The sequence below is a fragment of the Oxyura jamaicensis genome, chromosome 7 (assembly GCF_011077185.1).
Source record: "Oxyura jamaicensis isolate SHBP4307 breed ruddy duck chromosome 7, BPBGC_Ojam_1.0, whole genome shotgun sequence".
NCBI classification, from domain to species: domain Eukaryota; kingdom Metazoa; phylum Chordata; class Aves; order Anseriformes; family Anatidae; genus Oxyura; species Oxyura jamaicensis.
Genome location: NC_048899.1, coordinates 18,682,486 through 18,704,646, shown reverse-complemented (window position 1 = coordinate 18,704,646; position 22,161 = coordinate 18,682,486). Strand labels below are relative to the sequence as shown.

Here is a 22,161-nt window from a genome sequence, read left to right as displayed (position 1 = left end):
TATTACGTATTCAGAGCCATGAAACTTCTGCATTACCTTGTAATCCATAAGCATTTAAAGTGACCAATCTAGCACTAGCTTTAAAGACAGTACTGCTGCTCGCTGGAAGTCATTTTCTCAACCTATGGGACAACTGTTTTTTCTTGATAAGCTCCATGCTAGCAAGGCCATTGCTTATGCTGCTTTAATGAACTCTCAAAAAATTGAGTAGGTTACTTTGCACCTTGAGAACACAGAGTTGAAGGTTATTTCCAGGTGCATGAGAACACCTGAAGTAGCAATTACACTAAAAAAAAATAAATGCGTAGAATAAGTGGAAATAGAAAGAGGAGAGAAATGCAACTGTGCAAGTATAACTACATTTGTTTTAGCAATACTGTGTAAAAAGCAGGCAGGATCACTAAGCAAAATGCTGATTAAATCACAAAAAAGTCACATTTATCAAATGGAGCTTCAAGAGTTTATGAAGATGATGCAAGTCCAACAGAGAGACTAAAATTGCTTTCAGTCCTGTGCACTGTCATCAGCAAGATGACGCAGTTCTGCAGAATAAAAACTGAAGCACCTCCATTAAGCCTTGTTGGAGGGAAGAGGATCCTGAGAAAGCCCGGGAACACAGGCAGAGTAAGGAAACATGGAAAACTGAACCTCACATGAAGCAGCTTCTGGCAGAGTCCAGTTCAGGAGACTCATTCAGGAGAAGGGCATTGTGCCCTTCTCCCTCATCTCTCCTCTACTTGGTGGGAGCTGGAAGACAAAGCTATCACACGGGGTGGCGTGTGGCTTTGGGGTCATTTTGTCACCACAGGGAAAATGAATTCCCCATGCCTCCTTTTTAAGCAGGGAGGACGGCCTGATGGATGCAAAGAAACAAGGGTGCAGCGGGAGAGGGGACTCCTCAAAAGCACGCAGGACTGAGCTAGCTTCTCATACATAACGATCAAGAAATATATGTGCTATATATTTAGAGAGACTCTCTGCAGAGACAGAATCCTGTCACAGTCCAGCCCAAAATTTCAGCATCTACGAACTACATGACTTCCCAGCACCACAATTCCAGGACCTGAAAGAAGTGCACAAAGCCAAGACTTGGCATGATTGAACTCTGCCATCTTGTATTTGCCAATAATCCTGATTGCGTACTTAGGAATTTATTATGAGAAATAAATTGTGCAATCCAGCCAGTCTGCCCTTTAAAAGCAAGTTTGAAATACTGTCCTCGCTCACAACAGTGCCCCTCCCCTGCAGGCTTTGTTTGCAAGGAACACTGCACTGAAGTTACCCTCTGCTTCTGGAAGGCATCCTGCGCGGTGTGTGAACCCTGCCACCCAGGCGACTTGAGTGAAATTGGGGGAACACTGCCAGCTGCTTCCTGTCAGTGTTCCTTTACACATATAGTATCCTTTTTCCAAAGGAAAAACTCTCCTGTTTAATCTCTGACCTCTTCTGTGGTGACCAGATGACACTGTGACAAAAGCTGCAAATGCCTTGCAGCCGCTGTGGCTTGGGATTGCCAGGTCTGCACGGCGCGTTGGTGCGTTTGTCCCCGTGGAACCCTGCCATGGGTTAGGAGGGCTGCAGCATGTCCTAAGGCGGGGCTGGGAGGGCATCTTCATGTCATCAGGAAGCAAGCTGACAACTTGGTTGTTGTTGACAATACATTAAGAATGCACAAGTTTGCATATTTTATTAGGCTTACTCCTTAAAAAGCTCAGACGAGAAGCAAGAGCACCAGTTGAAGATGCATTCAATAATACATTTTCTGCTTAAACGTGATGGAGTTTTGTTTTTGCAAACACAACTGCAAAACAAAGCACCAGAGCAAACACCACATCACCTGCAGAGCAATGTGTAAGACAGCCATGCCATACAGGTAGCAAACATGTAGATCCTCAACCATCGCAAACACAAACAGAAAAATCCAGGCAGCAGGGTGAAATTGCTCAGCTTAACTCTTTGGTAAAATTATGGGTTGTGTTATTTAAATCCCTATGAGCCCAATCACAAAATTTTATTAAACAGTTTTCCATGTTTAACAGTTATTCATAGAAAGGTCCACTATAATAGTATTTTAGCACCATCAACCTGTCGAAATCAACCTGCCCAATTACTCCAAACTACATTAATAACACCGGATATTACACTAATTGTGTCCAGTTTCTATGCAGACGAGGTCCCATGGGGCTAATTTTTCATCCTCAGGGGCAAGCAACTCAGCCATCAAACTGATTTCACTAAGAATCCCTCCTCATTACACAAGTCCAGGCTGTCAAACTTTTTTTAAAAGGTTAATGGGCCAATCAGTCATCAATTATTTCCTGGAAGCCCAGCAGACAAAGGGTTAAAGTACTAAGAAACAGCTGCAACTGATTTACATTTGGAAGTTATTATCAACATGAGATGTCTAAAATGGTGTGGGTTTTTCTTTTCCTTTCATTTTTCCTTTATTTTTTTTTCTTTTTTCTTTTTTTTGGTATAAGTAGGAAGGGTTGGCTAAAATGGGAAATAAGGCCAAACTGTAAGACTCTGGTGATACAGAACCTAACACGTGAGATTTTTTTGGATTTTACTAGAGGAGCAGTGGATGTGCAACCAGCAAGTTTTAGGAAAACTACACCGCATTGCATATAGTGGCATGGAAGCCATTAGCACCACCACTTTCAAGGAACTACATGGTACCACGGTTGATGCTGCACATACTGATTTCACCATTATCTTTTCATAGTAGGTTTATTTAATTCAACATAATTTCACGTATATTTTCCCCTGCCAAACAACACACATTGCTACAGCCCACCCACATATGGAGAACGATGCACAATTCCTTACAAGTGCTGTGCAAGGGAAAACAAACAGGCGCGGCTCACTACATTCCCACACCGATGCCAGTGTTCATTGTATGTAACAGAGATCAGATTTAGCAAACTACACTGAAAATAACTACAGGATACAATTAGTCTATAACTTGTTCCAGAGAGCTCAATTAAGTCCACTAAAATGTAGGGAAAACACACATCTTGGTATCCCAGTAAGAGCTGCTCTAAACAATGTGCTTATATAATTTTGTTTGCAGTTTCCACTTCTCAGATCTTTTATCCTCAATATTAAGAGCTGCATAAATAGCAACTGACACCTTGCACCAGTGGTGGATAACCACAAACAAGCACAGCTTCACATCAGTGGAAGATAAGGCCCCCTTTCTGCCAGGCACTCTACAATCAGAAATCACACCCATCCCTAATGTTTGCTTTAATAAAAAACAGTATTGTTACTTTTCAAAGGGTATAAAATGAAGTCTTACCAAGATAAAGGCATTTTTCATAGGCCCACATGGATATTTGTACAGAACCAGATTTTTTTTTTATTTATTTCAGATTTCTGACTTCCAAGTCAGGGGTTTACAACCAGCCTCTTACCTTAGATGCTACATCGTGCATTTGCATCTTTGCACAACGTCGCTGCCATCAGAGGATCCTGGTGCTAATGCTACCTTGGTAAATTAATAGCAACTGACCGTGCACGTCTGGTGGACGATGCCACCGGCACAGGATATACTTTCCAGAAACAGCAGGTGTAGAACCAAGAGATTCAATGGCATATTTCAAACACATGTAAAGCATCTTCTAGAGTTGAGGTTACAGCTTCAAACCTATTCAAGCCTGCCTGAAGTAACACTGAGACCTATTTAAACTCCCTTTTTATCACATCCCCCTTTATCTCTCAAAAACCACTTCCACTCAAGCATCCTTCCTTAATAACCCTCAATCTTTTCAACAGGATGCTAATGAAAAACTGCTGAGGTGCCCTAGCAATCAACACTGGATGTTTACAATATACAATTTGTTTACGACAAAGGTGCATGTTATTTATGTACTATATAAGGATAACTACTGTTACATTTTGCTACTTGGTGTAAATTAGCCCTCTAACTTGGAAGACAAGCATGTTTATTAGCAGCATCAATTAAGGAAATATTTGTGCCATGTCCCACTGGGCATGACTACGCTAATACTTCTCTCCCCTTTCCAAACCCAGTGTCTAAATCTAATTAGTTTTGAAAATCAACCCTACCAGGACAATATAGCTCTGCTATCAGTTGCCCACAGCTCTTGGTAAAGGTTGCACTCCACTGGAAGAATTTTTCAGTGGTACTGTTTTATATCACTACCTGTGAATGACAAACTGATGATGAAAGGCTTGTTTCTAGCTCAAGGCACTCAGCCCCCCCACCATATGTACTTGCTTTAAGACAACGCGGTTTGAAGAAATCCATGAAGTTATTTTTAAATTCAGTTCATAGGGTACCTACGTCTGTACTTGCACCAGGTGTTCCCCAATACATTTCAAGCCCACAGCTTACTTTTTAAACTGTCGATTGGGTAGAGCTTATCTTTGGTGTTCTGAATAAACAGCCTCCCCCTACATCTGCTATGGTTGAGCCAAAGCTAACTTTCTGCATAGGCCCAGCTTCATGGCAGCAACAGCATCGCGACCTTTTCAACAAAAGGTAGTTTGGGAGTTAATGAATATGCAGAAGACAAGTTTTCCATGAGATCCTGGCAACTCCGATGCAACACAGCTTAACAGGTCACATGTAACCATGAAGAGTGGAAAAATGAGGATTTAGTATCTTTTTGAATGTTTATCCATAGCACACAGAGCACAGTTGTTACATTTCATAAAGCTGCTTCTTTACACAGTAGTGCAAAATATGTTGCTCCGGGAAAAATAATTCGATGTTTTAACAATACTGCTCAGAGAGCAGGTACAACAGACTCCAGCTTCAGAAGAGTGAAATCGAGCAGGGTCTGTTTTAAGTGCGACATACTATTACATGCTTTCCCCCTAGAAAATCAAAAGATTGCTTAAATCCTGGCTGCCTGCAATAAGGAGCAGGTGCGACTTTTTCATTTGTCAGTGACTCCCTATCAGAAAAAAAAAAAAAGAAAATCTGAAAACGAGCTACAATCACAAGAAATTTTACTTTCTTTAATTTAAGAAATAACCTTTCTAAATAACATCAGTACAAAAGTGATGAAGGAACAGCAAAGGACGTAGCGGTACAATGCCTGCTTCTTTCTGCCCTCAGAAGTTAGAGTCATCCAGCTGTGAATCCTACACCCAGACAGTCACCTTTGTGAAAATCTGGCCAGGACAGACACGACAGAAATGCAATGGTTTTGGCATCAAATAGCTGTGAGGAGCCACATTCAGGGAGGACTCTCAGCTTTGCACGGCGTGACCTTGTGCAAGCACCAGGCACGAGTGACCGACCCACCACACCAAGGACCACGCAGACACTCGCTGCTGTTAAGCATCGATGAAACCTTCACAGCATCTGACTTGCAGTGCGCAGACCTTTGCTTTCCCCATCTTAATTGGAGATTTTGCTACATGGAAGCGTACAGAATCCCTAAATAATAGGATTGGAATTAAAAACTAGCTGAGAAACTGCTTTCTAGATCAAGCTTTTAAAAATGAGAGTTGTACATGATGAGAATATTTTTGTTCTGTAAAAATGTGTAAGTGCAATTGAGCAAGCATGTGCTAAAGACTAAAGCAGATTTGTTATTCCTGACTGTCATTTCCTATCAACATTTTCTTTTTTGAAGGCATAATTATCTAAACATGTGGCTTTTAATACTTACACTGCTCATTAACTCTACATTTGCCAGTCTCACAGCTCCCGCTATCACACTGAGGTTAAACATACAAGCTCAGAGATGCAAAACTATGGAGAACAGTGGGTCTTCAGTTTTTAGCAGGGACTATACTTCCAAAAAAAGATGTACTTGTTTAATTTCAGAATTTCGTTTGATGACATCTCTCAAAACTCTTTGGACCATATAGTTATCAGGAACACGTTCCCAGAAGCTTATTCAGTGTGCCTTTGATAGCTAGTTTGAGGAATGAAGTAAGGGATTTTTTAATCTAGACAGGCTCTAAACCCTGAGATTTTCATCTGTAAGATACAAGGGAATTCTTTACACTTGTTTCACTGCTACAATTTAATAGCAAGTAGGTATAAAATCACCAGCTCCTCCATGAGCATACCTGTAACAAACATGTCTGTGCACTGATCAACAGAAAAGATAAAAACCAGCACGTACATACAAAATTAAATATTATTAAATGTATCTACTTAGTTTCCTATTAAATGGAATAAGAAAACATTTATGCCCAATAATCACTTTCTCCCATTTCATATTTTGTACTTGAAAAGATATCAAAATAGGCAAAATTTTGCAACTGTTGCTCTGAAAGGTAATATTTTTACATTTACAATGGGAAATAAAACAAAATTATAATTAAAAAAGCCTCCTTAACAAGCTGCAGGAAAATTACACTTTGTTTCCCACATATACTTTATTTGGCAGTGAGAGCATGGCATCCAACAGCAATACAGCAGTAATTGTGCAAAAAAGGACGGTGATATAAATCACCAAAGGTTAATGATCAGGATGTGAACAGAGGGACTTGTTTACAGAAATAGCATGCAATTTAAAATTTACAAGAGATTTAATGCCACTGCTTGGCAATCACTAAAATCAACAGCCCAGAAAACAGTGACATTAAGAAAAATATTACAGTTATAATCATTCCAAAATAAGTCAATTAGTGTTAGGGCATGCGCTTGCGATTACTTGACCCATTTGGTTCGCACTTAAGTGAAAAAAATCCCCCCCCCATTATATTGAGATTACTGAGTTGTGACCTATTTTGCATTCCATATTTCTTACACTATCCCTCTTACATGCCGCTGGAGATGGTGGCAGCGTTTTTTTCTCCTCTCCTGGCTTCCAAGTAATTCTGACCTTTGACATTTGTAATAATAAAAAAAGAAGGAAGTTTATAATTGTGTTGTTCAAATGAAGGTGGAGGGGAAAAAAAATTCAATGTGCTATTATACAAAAGCCATGACGGCTGTCTTCGGTGAAAAAAAAGCAATGTAAGTCAATTTGTGAACTTTGGCACCAGATGACCTTTAGAAATACAACAATATACAGAATTTACAAGCAAGAGTAGCACATGCAAATGACCCGGCACTGTCTCGCCTTTGGATTAGAGCTGCAAAGAGCATTATGGAGAACGCTTTCACAAAACAAATTAAGACTGTTACTTAAATGTCACGGCACACTATTGTATTTGGCTACAGATCATTACACCTGATACTAACACTTTTAAAAACTGTAATAACTTGGGAAATATTACATTGAGTGCCCACATGTATAAAGGGAATATAAAAAATTAAATAAATAAAAGAAGAAAATGGGTTCTTGAAGTAATTTAAACATCACCACTCCACGACTAGAGGGAAAGGTCAAAATTTAAGTAAGCTGAAAGGAACATGAATGGTAAAATAAAATGCACAAACAAAAAGATGAAAAGACCACTGGAATGACTCGGCAAACACAAGATGAAAGCACGCATGCTTTGGGCAAATTTGATTTCCATTCCTGCATTTGGTAAGGGAGAGATGGAACGAAGACAATTTTCAGAAAAGCAGGTTAAAAAAGGGGTAGAGAGGAGGTGTTCATCTAAAACGTGTTGTTTTGTTACCTTCAGTGTTGGTGCTGCTGCTGCTGTATATATTTCGCAGGCTACCAACACGGTTTAGTTTCCAAGCTTTGCGTTTGGCTGCATCCAGAGAGCAGAAGGGGAAGAGAAAAAAAAGAGAATAGAATAAAAATAAAGAAAAGAAAAAAAAAATGAGGAGGGGGAAAAAAGAAACATCAAAATAGCATGTGAAGTAAAATACAAGCACAAGCCTGTTACATGTGAAGAGTTAGACACAGAAAATGCACACAGGACTATACAGCCTCTCAGATCCACAAACAACATGGAAAGCCTCTTCCTTATTGGAAATAAAGTTTTTTTAAAACTCTGAAACATGACAAGGTTTGGCAAGACTAGATGGATCTGCTATCAGAATAGACAAAACCAGAACAGTAGAACTAAAAATGCACAACATATTCATACAGAGGATACCAGACTAGTCAAAACAACTACTGTAAAATGCTATTTAATACCAAAACTCAGCCAGACGAGTTCTTTTCCTCCAAAAGCCTATATTAATCACTTGATGCCTGTAGTTATAACACCTTTAAAAGTTGAGGTGATGATGTAATGGGCTTAAATCATCAAAACAAGAATTAATTTTATTTTCAGGATTGAGCTTACAGGCATTACTTAATTATTTTGAAGACTGTCAAGTAGACATTGATGCTGTGTAAATTATATTTGTGCTTCCCCCTCACCCCTGGAAAATCACTGCAAAACATAAGTTTTACTTGGAAATTGCAAATGTGTATATATATATATATATGCATTATGGACATCACCATCGCTTTATGAGAATCCACAAGTTTTTAGATTTTCTGAGATCCCAGCTGCTGCTTTTACAATTAGCAGGAAATATTGCTCAAAAGCACTCAATTCCTGTGCTCATTAAGAGAGACTAAATTTTTACCTTCTTTAAAATCTACATGTTTCGCCTTGAAAGTGAATTCACAGCATGAGAAGCGCATTCAATCAACAACATGCTTAGACTCAGTTTCATCAGACAGGAACTGTATGAAACATCCAAGTACACCACAGTACGGCTGGCCTCTAACAGTGACTTACGCTGAAATAATAGAAACTTCACCTCTCCTTTACCCATGGACAAGGAGGGAATGGCATATCTACTGAAAGTGGTATCTCTACAAGCTTTTCAACCACCCCATCGGCTTACCCACTCAAGAAATAATAATGCAACACAGCCTGGCCTGTGATAATTTTGTAAAATGTGTTGTACAGGATCAGGGATGAGATCACTGTGGTCAGTGAGAACTGGAAGAGCATCAAGACTTCCTTCTATGACTTTTCTCAGCAGGTCACACAGATCTAGTGCCCACAGACAGTGGAGAGCTTGAGCTCAGGTGTGAGACTTCTAAAAAGGACAGTATCGGTTACAGTGTTATTAATTATGATTAATTTCTATGACGTTTTAAAACCGAACATTCTACCACTCTGATTCAGCTTATTATGAAGAAACTTGTGATGAATTTGGAATAAGACCCCCTAAGCACAGACGCTCCTCATCCTTTAGGATAATGTGAACATCACACAACATAACGACTATGGTGATAAAACATTTAAGAATTTTTCTTTCTCAATTTAACAGAGAACTTTTTTTAATGTCCCATGTAACTCAGATGGAACAGCTGCTTCCACAGAAAAGAACAGTGACACAAAGTCATTCAAATGCTTAACAAAAAGCATGATTTTTGGCTGAAGATCTAAGGCTGGAACAAGCACTTGTTTGCTGCACATGGATACCTGTCATAAAGGAGCACGGAGCTTGTGTTTGCAGGAGGTGATGTGTTCAGGCACTGAAAGGAGAACGTTTCTCTCTCCAGCCCCTATCTCAAAGTTGTCTGTTTAAAGCTATCCTCATGTACACGCCGAGAAAGAACTTCAAACTGCACAGACAGTAAAACAGCTATAAAAAAGTTATTAGTGCAGCCAAAGAGAAATGCCTCAGCACCCTAGACTGCTAAACTAGATGTCCTGTTGTAATAAAGTGATCTGCAGGCTTTAGTGCTCTATGCTGAAAGGGAAAATGGAGGACTGGGTACCTTGCAATCACAGAACTGTTTGGGCTGGAGGGGACCTCAAAGGCCACCCAGTGCCATCCCTGCTGTGGGCAGGGACCCCTCAACCAGAGCAGCCCCCATCCAGCCTGGCCTTGGGCACTGCCAGGGATGGGGCACCCACAGCTCCTCGGGGCAACCTGGGACAGGGCCTCACCACCCTCAGAACGAGGATTTTCTTCCATAAGTCTAATCTAAATCTTTTAGTTTAAATCCATTACCCCTTGTCCTATCACCACATTCCTTAATAACGAGTCCCTCCCCAGCTTTCCTCTATCCCCTTCAAGCATTTAAAGGCTGCTACAGAGCCCCCCCAGAGCCTTCTCCTGCCCAGGCTGACCCCCCCCAGCTCCCTCAGCCTGGCTCTGTAGGAGAGGTGCTCCAGCCTCTGCCCATCCTCCTGGCCTCCCCTGGCCCTGCTCCCACAGCCCCACGTCCTGCTGGTGCTGGGGCCCCACGGGGGGGTCTCACAGAGCAGAAGGGGACAATCCCCTCCATCACCCTGCTGCCTGCGCTTGTGTGGGTGCAGCCCAAGACACAATCAGCTTTCTGGGCTGCAAGCGCACATTGCTTGCTCATGTCACTCATCTGAGTGACATCCTTTAGACTACATATCACTGAAATTAAAATATATAATGTAACCTGGAAGATTAAGTTAGATCTAATTAAAAATTAAAGTTCATAAAATCTAAATATATCTTCATTGTATGCACCCTTCAATATGAAAAATCTTCAGTTTTAGAAATATTTAACTAGTCCCAGCAGGTACCAGCAACTAGAGAGGTACAATTTCCCAGCTGAAAACTTGTTTTTCCTGAAAAAAAATTTACATATAAATAGGCAAAATCGAGTTTTGGCACCCTCAGAAAAGGAAGACTGTTTCCAGTATACAAAGACCCTTTCCCAGTCTGTTTTCATTTTTCAAACTTTAATCACATGTTAAAGTACAGACATATAAGCAGGAAGTGAACTTGCAACCTGGTTTTCTATTAACCTATCGATGAAATAGTCTATTTTCATGTGTTAAGTGTCATGCCTTTTTCTTCTTTTTAAACAAATTGACTTTTGTCTCAGTGAAGCTGAGGTCCTGATACATCCTAGTGTGTCCTTTAGCATCGATTAGACTCCAGTCTGCTTCCTGGTGGTGCTCTGCAGTCTCTGAGAACTCACGAATATGATCAGCAGCAGGGTTGGACAGTGCCAAGCTCAGCCTCCGCCGCGTGATTGATGTGCATGTGACCACCAGGGCCTAGCCCAGCCATCCCACCCTGACTGCCTTCAAAATTACAGTCTGACGATAAATTTCTGCTATCTACAAACAAGGCATCAGCAGGCACTGGAGGTCATTGTTTGCCTGATCTGTCTTTGACTTACATGCCAGAATATTCAGTCCATCCAGTCAGGGTTCACTCCCCAGTTTTAAGTTAGCTCATCGTGAGCTCTGGTTGCCAGCTCTGGTGATGTATATGTACGTGCATAGATAAACAAAGCCATGAAAGCCAGAACTGGTTTCCAATGAAAAGCTATTAAAAATACTTTGTTATTTAACAGAAACAAAGCTTTTTAATTAGAAAAGATCTTTAAGGTGAATTGATCTGTTGAAGTATTTTCTGAAAGTCTGCTTTCTTAGAATAATCTTACTAAGAAGCATCTCTAGTTAGAGATACTAAAAAAAAACAACAGCAAACACTTCTCTCAAACAACAAATACTTGGAATGAAGATAACTATTTCTGAAAAGATATGAGTATTTGATTTAGCTTGTCCTGAAACAGCAACTAGTATTCTGCCTAGCATGCTGGACTACCACAATCTGAATGACTAATGTATTTTAATAATATTTTGAGAAAATCTTATTAACATTGACACTTGCCCTGATCTCTGGCTTGAATGCTGACAGGAAAACATCATCTTGCAGCAATCAAAGCAGGGCCCCATCCCAACTAACATGTAGGCACAGAGTGGAAGCACAGTTTCTGATCTTCAACAAGCTCATTAACTCCAGAATTTAGATTACTGAGATTAAACTCTTATCTTTGCCAGGCAAATTAATTTGTGCTTCCAAACTCTCAATCTGGACTAGCACAATAAGTCATTACCTGTCACCCGATGGCTCTGAGCTCTGCTTTTAACAAACCTGCAAAACAACGCCTTGATTGTTGCAACGTTCGACGCGGTGCAAGCCATTGTCTGACAGTTCCTCCCAGTAGTTACCACAGGAAGAAATCACAAAGCAACAAACCATGAAAGCATTGACTCTCAGAGCCTGATGTGTGGTTTTACGATGAAGGGTTAAAATGATTTCTTGAGCTCTTGCAAGGAAGCTACTCTCAGTTTTACCATCTATGATCTGATGCATCGCTTGTGTGGCACATGCACACTTGGACATCTAGCTCAAATATACCATTTGAGGGACTAGAACCTACCATATTGATTTGTAAGGAGGAAAGAATTATGTGCTTCTATATAACTGTGTCAAGTGTTACAATGGACCATACAGATATTTATTTTTTATAGCAGGAACTACTCCCCAGGTAGTCAGAGGTCAGCAGTTGTTGAATCATCTCCATATACTGTAGAAGAAGAACATGCTACGTAAACAGACATACCAGTTCAAACTGCTTGTATTCCTCCTTGCATCATCCTAAGTTTCATCATAATTTTTATGGTGAACAAATGGTGTGCACAATTGCAAAGTTCTGTTGGGGTAGAACTGCATTTCTGGAAGGATACATCCCCAGCCATTTCTGCATCCAGAAGGGAGGACTGGATGCCTTCTCTGCAGTCTCTCCAGAAGCACTCCCATTTCCTTCCTTCACTCTTCCTGATTCATTCAAAAGAGTTGCAAGAGCATCTTATGGGTGTTTTTAATATCAGCTTTGTGTTTCACCAGGGAATGTGGTAGCTCTCACTTTTACAAAGTATCTTGCCATGTCTCCACCTAAACACTATGAGTCCAGTAAGACAAAACACTTGCCATTGTTCATTCATGCCTCACGTATGGCACCTTGTAAGTTTTAATAATAATAATAATAATGATAAATAAAAAAAACAACTCAAACCCTTTTCAGGTGTTGTCCATGACATGACACGTCCAGCGTCTCCTGCTCTTTGCCTCAAGAGTTCACAGCCTGCAGAAGCCCTGGCCAGGATGGATGCCTCCTGGTGCCAAGTGTTAAGGCTGGGCACAACAAATTCTTGGTTGAGCCACATAGAAAAACGTCCTTTTGCATAGTTTCTGTTAGCAAACACAGAATGCAGTTTCTCTGGCTGCATCCTCCATGTGTACAGCGTGGAACCAGCGGTATGCCAAAATTCACCACTGCTTGGCACTTCACGAGGGCTGACACCTACTTTTAGAAGGACGTGCTCTCTATCAAATGGGACTATCGTACCAGTGATCCGTGTGTCAGCAAGGGTTGTGTTACCCACGACAGCTGTCAAGGTTTGCTTGCTCTGCACATAACATTATATGAAAGTAATTTAAAAGGGGTAGCACATAGCCCTCATTCTCACCTCAAAAACCTCACGCTGATTCACCAGTCACACAGTCCTGCTGAACAAAGCACCGCCACGGGGAAGCTGCAAGGCAAACTTCTCGTACGCATTGCTCTGCAAATGTAACTCAACTTTATTGTGCCAGAAGAGCCTTGAAGTAGGACAGACTGCATTTCCAAAGCCCATAGATCCATTTTCCCCTCAGCTCTGCTGCACCTGCCAATAGGGCAAGGCAAACTCCCTGCCACAAAAGGGTGTTGAGAAGCACCCAGCTCATATCATAAGGCACCAGAGAAGGCCCTAGAAAGGGCAATTTCTAAGAACATTGGGAAGAAGTGATTAATTAGATACAAACTGCAGGCAAAGGAGTTTTGTAGCTCAACAAACAACATCCTGGGCATCTAGCTACCTAAAAACTGCTAGTGGGGCATGCCTTCAGGAGTTGATCTTGATTCAATAAACTGATCTTTTCAGAACACAGGCTTTGACCTCTTCTAGAGTTTACACAAGCAAGACTCCCACTTTTCTTTTGATCTAAACAAGCTTGCTTTTCCTGTTTATTTTTTAAATTAATTACTCCCACCAATTCATCCCTCTGTTTCACCAGCTGCAGAACCATAAAGCTCCCAGATCTAAAACCTGGACCTTAAAAAACAATAAAAATCTGGGTTTCCTATGGAAAGCCTTAACTGATTAAATCAAGCATGACTTAGGGCACGCGTGGCTTCATGTGTAGAAATGCTACAGCCTGTCAAATAGACAGAAGCTATATGTGCCTGCAGAGCACACAGACCATAGGAGTCATGAAGCCCTTGTCATGATTCTTTAGGTACTGAAGGGACTCACTGTGCTTTACCAGATGCAATTCTCTTATTTCACTCTGTTATTTCAGTTTTCTAGGTCCTTATCTTTAAATTTGAAGTTCAGAAGGCACAGACTGCAATGCACACACTCTGAAATGGAAGCTGTACATGTTATTTAATGGCTGAACAAGTATTTGACCACGCAAACACCACTGAAATAGAGCTCTGCAAATGAATCCAAATAGAAGATAGTTAAAACTATTGAGAGATGATTACACATTAGGTCTCTGTCCATTGCAGCAAGCCCTGATGATAAAATGGTGGGAACAGTTTGTCATTTCAGCTGAAGCTCTGGGAGGACATCCAGCTGTATCTGGAGGCATAGGCAATCCTCCATTTGCTGTTAATTTTGAATATTTCACATTGTGAGATGAATTACACTTATTGAACATACATGCTGTATGTAAAATGAGCTTGGTCATGTTTTAAATGTTTATATCATAAAGTGAGAATAGGCATGTCAGCAGATGAAGAAGAAAATTAGCCTTTGCAATAGCCTTTTGTTAAGATACGAAGTAACTGGGAATCAATTAAGCTTAATGACTCCCAATTACCGCATATCTTCATATTTGTTCAGGCAATAACTTTACATCTGTGACCAACCCCTTGCAGACAGAGTTTCTTCTGTTTGCTTTCTTTAATAGGGATGCTATTTATTCTGTGTTAATGAATCTACTTTTCCTGTCTCATTTTGATTAGTTAGGTATTGTACTAAATATGTTTACCACCACTACGATCACATACCATTATTTCTAAAAGCATCTACTGTATAAGCCATGTGCACGTCTGATGGTACATCTGTTTAATAATACCTGTGAAGTTCTCTAAGGATGGTTAAGATGCTAGTCACCTAAATACCACATTAACCCCCTTCAAGTTGCTTAAACCAAACTATTTATACATGATAAGCAGAAATATGCTTTCTTTCTTAGGGGAGACTTAATATCTAGAGTCTCACCCTAAAAATCCTCCTCCACTGCTGTACTGAGAAACTACAGACTTGCTAATGTCACCTCTGGTCTCCATGTGACAGAGTTCTTTGTTGATTAGATAAATAGTCCTCAGATAGCTGATTAAAAAATGATGTAGCCGTTAGGTTGTGTGTCCAAGCCTTGTCAGCCATGTTGGATGTTAAAGTGTGCATGAATTACATCCCTGGAGTGTGCTGAACAGTGCTGATTAAATGAGGCACGCCACAGCCCTCAGCATCAATTATCAGAAATAATAGGATCTTTTCACCTACACTGGAGGAAGGGGGCTGGGGATGGAGTCAGCATGCCACTCATTTCTCAGAATCTCTCATCATCGTAAGCTCAAAATAATAACACTGTTCATTCACATAAGGATGTTTATTTTTATTGTGCAACAATAAAGACTGAGAAGATACATGAGGAAAAACCTTCTGCCATAGGATACACCAGGTGATTTTTTTTTAAACATACAATACCTGTGTAACATCTATCTAGAAAAATAGGGATATGTAAGATCTGGGTAAGAGGCAACCTTGAATGCAAGAGGGGGTGTTTAAAGATAAATTCCAAGACAATCTACATGAAGTTGCCACCACACTGGGAAAAGGTTTCTACGTTTCAGTCACCCTCATCCTCTTTTTCAACTCACTCTTCATCACGAGTGGTTTCATCACGAGCTGTGAAACTGCAGATTGGGGATTTTCCTTTTTTGTTGGTCAGCAGAACAGCAATTTGCTTAACAAGATCATACTCCTTCATAAGAGGGTTGAAATTATTTCATTGAGATGCAGCCTATGAGATTCTTACACTACTTAAACTTGTTCCTTCAGCTGTGAAGGGGCCTGAGACAGTCTCTTTTACCCTATATGGAAGCAGCAATGATGAATATTCCTCAAAAAGGGTTACAAAAAGGGCATATATAATATGTGATGTATTTAGAAAGTCAAATTATATCTATACATAATGTTTCTAGATCTGAACAACACTAAATTTTATAATAAAATGCCAAGTGCAAGGATCTCAGAAATATATACACTACTTTTGTATAATTCCTAACAAATGGTCATATTTGCATACAGCAGATCGATTAAATCAGATTTCCAAACTAAAATATCTTTAAACACTTCAGTGCAACTCTAAGGTTTCCAAACCTTACATTCGTTCTGTATGCTGATGTTAACAGGACATGCATCCCAACAGACCAAAAAAATGGAGCCGAAATACAAAAAATATATTCAATAAAAATAGAAGCCAAAGTCTGACAGTAATAGCCCTTAATATATCCAATGGGTTCTTTTTGAACACCAGGATACCCAGCAGCTTGTTTTTCTGAGTAAAGCAAATTACTAAAAACGTCAAGTTATGTAAGTTACCTAACCCAAACACAAGTAAAACCTTATGCCTTACACAAAAAAACCTCTCCTCCCAAACTAAAATCCTTCCCAGTCCTCAGTTTTAAGCCCACAAAACACTCTAAAAGTAATACTTCAATTCACATTAATACTTAATTACATTTGGCTTAGATTCAGCTTGGAACATTTCGAATCAAGACAAAAAATGAAAACACATTCATACTTCTACTCATGGCAGGGAAGAAAGTTAGGAGTTAGTTTAATTAAACATTTGTAAAAGATGTTTTTAAATCCTTTTTTTTCCCTGTCGCATTTCTCCACAGAAACTTTTGCAGCAGGTACAGGACTAACTAAACTATTCAGTGCATTTCAAATACACTATAAATATACTAGATTCAAATCGACAAATGTAAATGTTAATTGGAAACATTTTTCTCAGTTTTTCATTATCTGAGCAGAAAATTATGGGTCTTTTATACACACACACAAAATCCTTTTCAACCACCTAGAAAAATTATCTTTTAATAAAAGCTTTAAATTATACTATCATATTTCAAAGGCAACGAACAGTTAAAGCAGCTAATCAAAGGTATAATTATTTAATGACTACTACTCATGCTATCTAACAGGGCTGTAATTGCTTGGCTGTGATCACTAGACCACCAGCTTCAATACTGGAAAACAAGTACTTTGCTTGTAGCATTTGATCGACCAATTTCTAAGGTTAGTTTCTCCAATTGGGTTGACTTCACAAGGCTAGCTGAGTTATTACAGAATTAGATAATCAGTTTGTCAAACTGCCTCTTTTTTTTTTTTTTTTTTTTTGCACACATCTGTACTAAGAAAAAAACTGCAGAGGAAAAAAAAAGCCTAACAGCATGCAAAAATATTACCCTGACAAAATGCTATTTATAAAAATCAATATTTTTTTTTCATTTTTAATGATACAAGACAGTTTTCTGTAAACCCCAGCTGACTCCATTCTAGTAATTCAAATGTAAAAACCCAAAATTTACCTATTAAAAATTAGATTTTATTTCTGTTTTAATATTTATTGTCCATATTAAACTACTCTAAATAGGTGGAAGAGTATGCAAGTGGGCCTTCTGACACTGTTTCACTGTTTATGTCATGTCTTGTACAATTGCATATATGAAAAAAATAGTCTAGAACCAAGTATTTATTATCAGAGCCATCCAGAAGCTAAGCAAGTGTACAGTGCATGTTGGATTATTTTTTGGTTTAGTAAAAGTACTTGTGAAAAAGCTGTTTGGGTCACTATATTTTAGCATTAAATGCTAAATATGAAATACTACTATTACACTTATTTTGCGGTGCTCTGCTTCCCCCCATTAGATTTGATACAAGACACTGGCCCCTCTGGAATTTCAAAGATATTTGAATACCTATCCAATTAGCTAGACAACATCTTGATTTCCAGATCAGTCCCATTCTTGTAATTAGTACAGTGGGAGCTCAAGTGAGGGCAGCACCACCTGGGACACTGCTCTCTGAACCAGACACCACTGAGGAACTCGCCCTTCTCAGCCCTACCCTGCAGCCCGATGCACCTCCAGGCTCAGCAGGGGCACGAGGGAAAGCTGACTGCGACCTGATCACGCTGCTGCACCTGGCTGAATAACACCTGTGACAAACCCTGTAAAACTGCACGAATTGCACATGAAACCCTTTTGGGTTTGGTCCTTCCTGGCAACACTCCCACTATATAAGACAAATGCATCACCGTTAAAACCACAGCAGCGCATTTCTAAGAAGAGCAGGAGAAAGCAGAGGGCTGAAGAGGAAATGCTGTGCGAAGGAAGCATCTGGGACACAAAAGAGAAGATTAGAGGAGCAAGTGTGGGACATATGGGGGCCACGTGTTATTCGCAATCAGCCTACCTCCTTTCTGCTGTTTAGACACAGCATTGCTCAGTGGAAAGAGAAAATGCTGCCTTGCCTGTCCCACAGAGAACCACTAGTTTTATGGCATGATGGATTTATTCTTGTTTCGGACCATCAGTTTCATCTATGGATAGGGAGACGACAATCTTGCCCGTTATAGGCTGATAAACAAGCAGCATTTAAATCCATTAACCAGAGATGCACTGCTTTGTACCCTTCCCCCTCTCTGAACCAAAAGCAGCCACATTTTGTTGATAGTGCAAGCAATTACTGTCAGCAGTAATTGTTACAATACAACAGAAAGAGCTGTTTCTGCTCAATGGAGTTATATTTTCAGTGCCCACTTTAAAAGTGGTTCCCAGCGCAGGAATCCTGAAGTTCCGAAGTATTTGGCCATTGCTCTCCCACAACATTTCTTTTCCAATGTTTATTAGGTGTCACAGTGGAAATATTGCAAGCTAAAACCAAAATGTCCTAAATTAGGCTGAACTACTGTGAGTGGCTGAATTGAAGCCCAAAAGAGCACGTTTGTTTTCTCACACGGTAGAAAAATCATAACGTGTTCGAAGATTAAAAAAATATATATTTAGGTACGAAGTCAGATAGGAAGGTTTCTGTGCACTGATCAATGTGCTTCAGAGCAACTTCTGTCAAGGCACCTTGTAAGAAACATAAAGCTGAGGCAGGATGCAGGCGGTAAGAAACATCAATATTTACATAATTGTCACAGTTCTCATTTTCTTGATTTTTTTTTGTTAGATACAGATGATAAGAGGTTAGATTTTTCCAAAGAAAAAATTATTTTGTTCAGCATTTTGTAAGACGATAAGGGAGACTTCCCATCACATTCGTTGCTATCAAAGGAGGCATCTAAGTTGTCTTTGGAAGTCATTTAAGATAAAGACAGATCAGGCATTAGAGCAATTTTGTGAGTTCCACCTTTTACATATTTTGAAATGTAAAGCAATTATAAAATTGAATAGAAATCACAATTTCCATTCCTACCATTGGCATATTTTTTCATCACATTTAATCTATATTATCTGTGCTATTATGAAATGTAAAGTCACACTATGCAAGTAAAAACCAGAGTAAAAGTCATGGCTGCAATAAGATGTCACAGACAGCCTACTCTTCTGAAAAAGCAGTTGTTGACCTTATCAGTTCCTAAGGATCATTAGATATAGCCTATGTTTATAACTGATGTAAAACAGAGGCAAGAGGATCTGTAACTTGCTCAACGCCACCAGCAAGTTCAAGTAGTGCAAATGAACACCTTGGAAAAATCTATCCATGAAGCAACTTAGAAATGGGCTTATTTGAAGAGTTTCATTCCTTTGTGAAATCCACCCCATCATCCAGGCTGGCAGCAGTTTGCCCTCCAGCACGGTGAGCGGTGACAGGCACATCTGAAGGGCAGGGGAGGAGCAGGCACGCACTGAACTCGCGTTTGTTCTTGGGGAATGACATCCATATGCTACCAGATGCGGCAATACTTTCCACTGAAGCTATATGGACATGCACTCTTTAATTTTCATCCCTTGTAAAAATAAGCATTAGACAATTTCTCGGTATTAGGTGTTCAATTGTTGGAATCATAGAATATCCCGAGTTGGAAGGGACCCATAAGGATCATCAAGTCCAACTCCTTGCACCGCACAGGTCTACCCAAAGGTTTAGACCATGTGACTTAGTGCACAGTCCAAACGTTTCTTAAATTCATACAGGCTTGGTGCAGTGACTACTTCACTGGGGAGCCTGTTCCAGTGCGCAACCACCCTCTCAGTGAAAAATCTCCTCCTGATATCTAGTCTGAACTTCCCCTGCCTCAGTTTCACCCCGTTCCCGCAGGTCCTATCACTGGTGTTTATGGAGAACAGGTCACCTGCCTCTCCACTTCCCCTTGTGAGGAAGTTGTAGACCGCGATGAGGTCTCCCCTCAGCCTCCTCTTCTCCAGGCAGAACAGACCGAGTGACCTCAGCCGCTCTTCATATGTCTTCCCCTCCAGGCCCTTCACCATTCTTTGTCGCCCTCCTCTGGAGGCTCTCCAACAGTTTAACGTCCTTTTTTTGTACTGTGGTGCCCAGAACTGCACACAGTACTCAAGGGGAGGCCACACCAGCGCAGAGTAGAGCGGGACAATCACTTCACTTGCCCTGCTAGCGATGCCGTGCTTGATGCACACCAGGATATGGTTGGCCTTCCTGGCTGCCAGGGCACACTGCTGGCTCATCTTCAACTTGCTGTCAACCATGACTCCCAGATCTCTCTCTGCGGGGCTGCTCTCCAGCGTCTCGTCCCCCAGTCTGTATGTATGGCCAGGGTAGCCTCGTCCCAGGTGCAGGACCTAGCACTTGCTTTTGTTAAACTTCATGCGGTTGGTGATCGCCCAGCTCTCCAACCTGTCCAGATCTCTCTGCAAGGCCTTTCCACCCTCGTCCGAGTCTACAACTCCTCCAAGTTTGATGTCGTTGGCAAATTTGCTCAAAACACCTTCTAGTCCTACATCCAAATCGTTTATAAAGACATTGAAGAGGACTGGCCCTAAGACAGAGCCTTGAGGGACCCCACTAGAGACCTTCCGCCAGCCTGATGTGGCCCCATTTACCACAACCCTTTGAGCCCTGCCCGTCAGCCAATTGCTCACCCATAAGCGCGTTACTTTGTTTTTGGTGCAACTTACCGTGTTAGCACAGATTTATTGTATCATGGTTTTTCTTACAAACTACCAAGCCATCTGTAATGACTATTTCTCTATAAACCACGAATGCTCTTGCTAAAACAGGAAGGTCACCAGCTCCCCTTTTAACCAAGCTTCTGCACCAACACAGTCGGAAGATGGCTTTCAGTTCTCCCACCTTCACCTGGCCTCTTACAAAACAGAGCCACAGCTCTGGGTCCTACACCACGAGGACAACCTGGGGCACAGAGGGTTCATCGGGATAATCCAGGTTAACATTTCACAACTGATACAACTCTGAGCTCAAACCGGGCAATGGGATCAAGAACCTTTTGTTTGTGGACCGGCCAACTTGCAGAAGCCATTGTTCAACAAGTGGTTGCCAGAATGACCTGCAACAGAGAACGAAGGACTCTGTGGGCAGGTAGTCTTAACCGAAGACTCTTCCTACAGAGCAGGAAACTATTCAGACCTGTCTGTTTTAAACTTACTATGGGAATAGAAAACTTTTTTCCTATGGAAGATTCATCATTTTGCGTCTTCTCCATACATTGCATCTGGATTTCAAGGGTTTCAAGTAGAGGAAGCTATCTATACTTGTATTAGACTGGGGCTTCAGGTTTACTGAAAGTTGTTCATTTGAAGTTAACGAGTGAAAAATACAAAAAATAATAAATCGAAGACACACTTGATGTAGTATTATCCAGCCATTGCCCAGATACTATTTTGAACAAATCCAGCAAGATCAAGGTTAACTTCTGGCCCTACGCAGCTGCTCTTATATGAAAGTTAGAATTTCTGTTAATTTGACCGGCCGGGGGGGCCCCAAAAAAAAAAAATGCAGTTGCAGAAATTCCCTGGGGATATGCTGTGGTTGGAGTTAAGAAGTTAGAAAAAGAAGGATGCAGTTGTGTATTTGCATATTTTAAATACTGCATATTTTGTTAGGACGTACACAAATACACATGACCATGCAATAAAGCAAAACCAGGAGGCTCAATTTAAGAGACTCACGTCTAAGTCCCACTGCCTTCCATCCCTCAGCAATGCACTGAGTAACAACTGCATTTTGCCTGAAAAGATAAATATTAAGTCCCACATTCACATCAGATGCTTGTGTCATACGCTCCCTTACTAGCTGGAGATCTGAGTTGTTAACTACTAAATGGGTAAATGACAATGGCTGTTACTAATCGCTTATTGAATAATGAAACTGACACAACTGATAAAAGATTTCAATCCTGGAAAAAAGTGATTT

At 40.5% G+C, this 22,161-nt stretch overlaps 1 protein-coding gene across 6 annotated transcripts in view; it reads right to left on the bottom strand.

Moving 5' to 3' along the window:
- The window catches only part of AGAP1 (ArfGAP with GTPase domain, ankyrin repeat and PH domain 1), a 361,585-nt gene that overhangs the window by 51,126 nt on the left and 288,298 nt on the right, over positions 1 to 22,161 (bottom strand). For 4 of the 6 annotated variants that reach the window (XM_035331711.1, XM_035331708.1, XM_035331709.1 and 1 more), the window contains one exon: positions 7,561 to 7,638. The exons of the other annotated variants lie outside the window; for them this stretch is intronic. In XM_035331711.1, the coding sequence (XP_035187602.1) occupies positions 7,561 to 7,638 (78 nt within the window). The remainder of the gene's footprint in view (positions 1 to 7,560; positions 7,639 to 22,161) is intronic. 6 annotated transcript variants of the gene reach the window in all.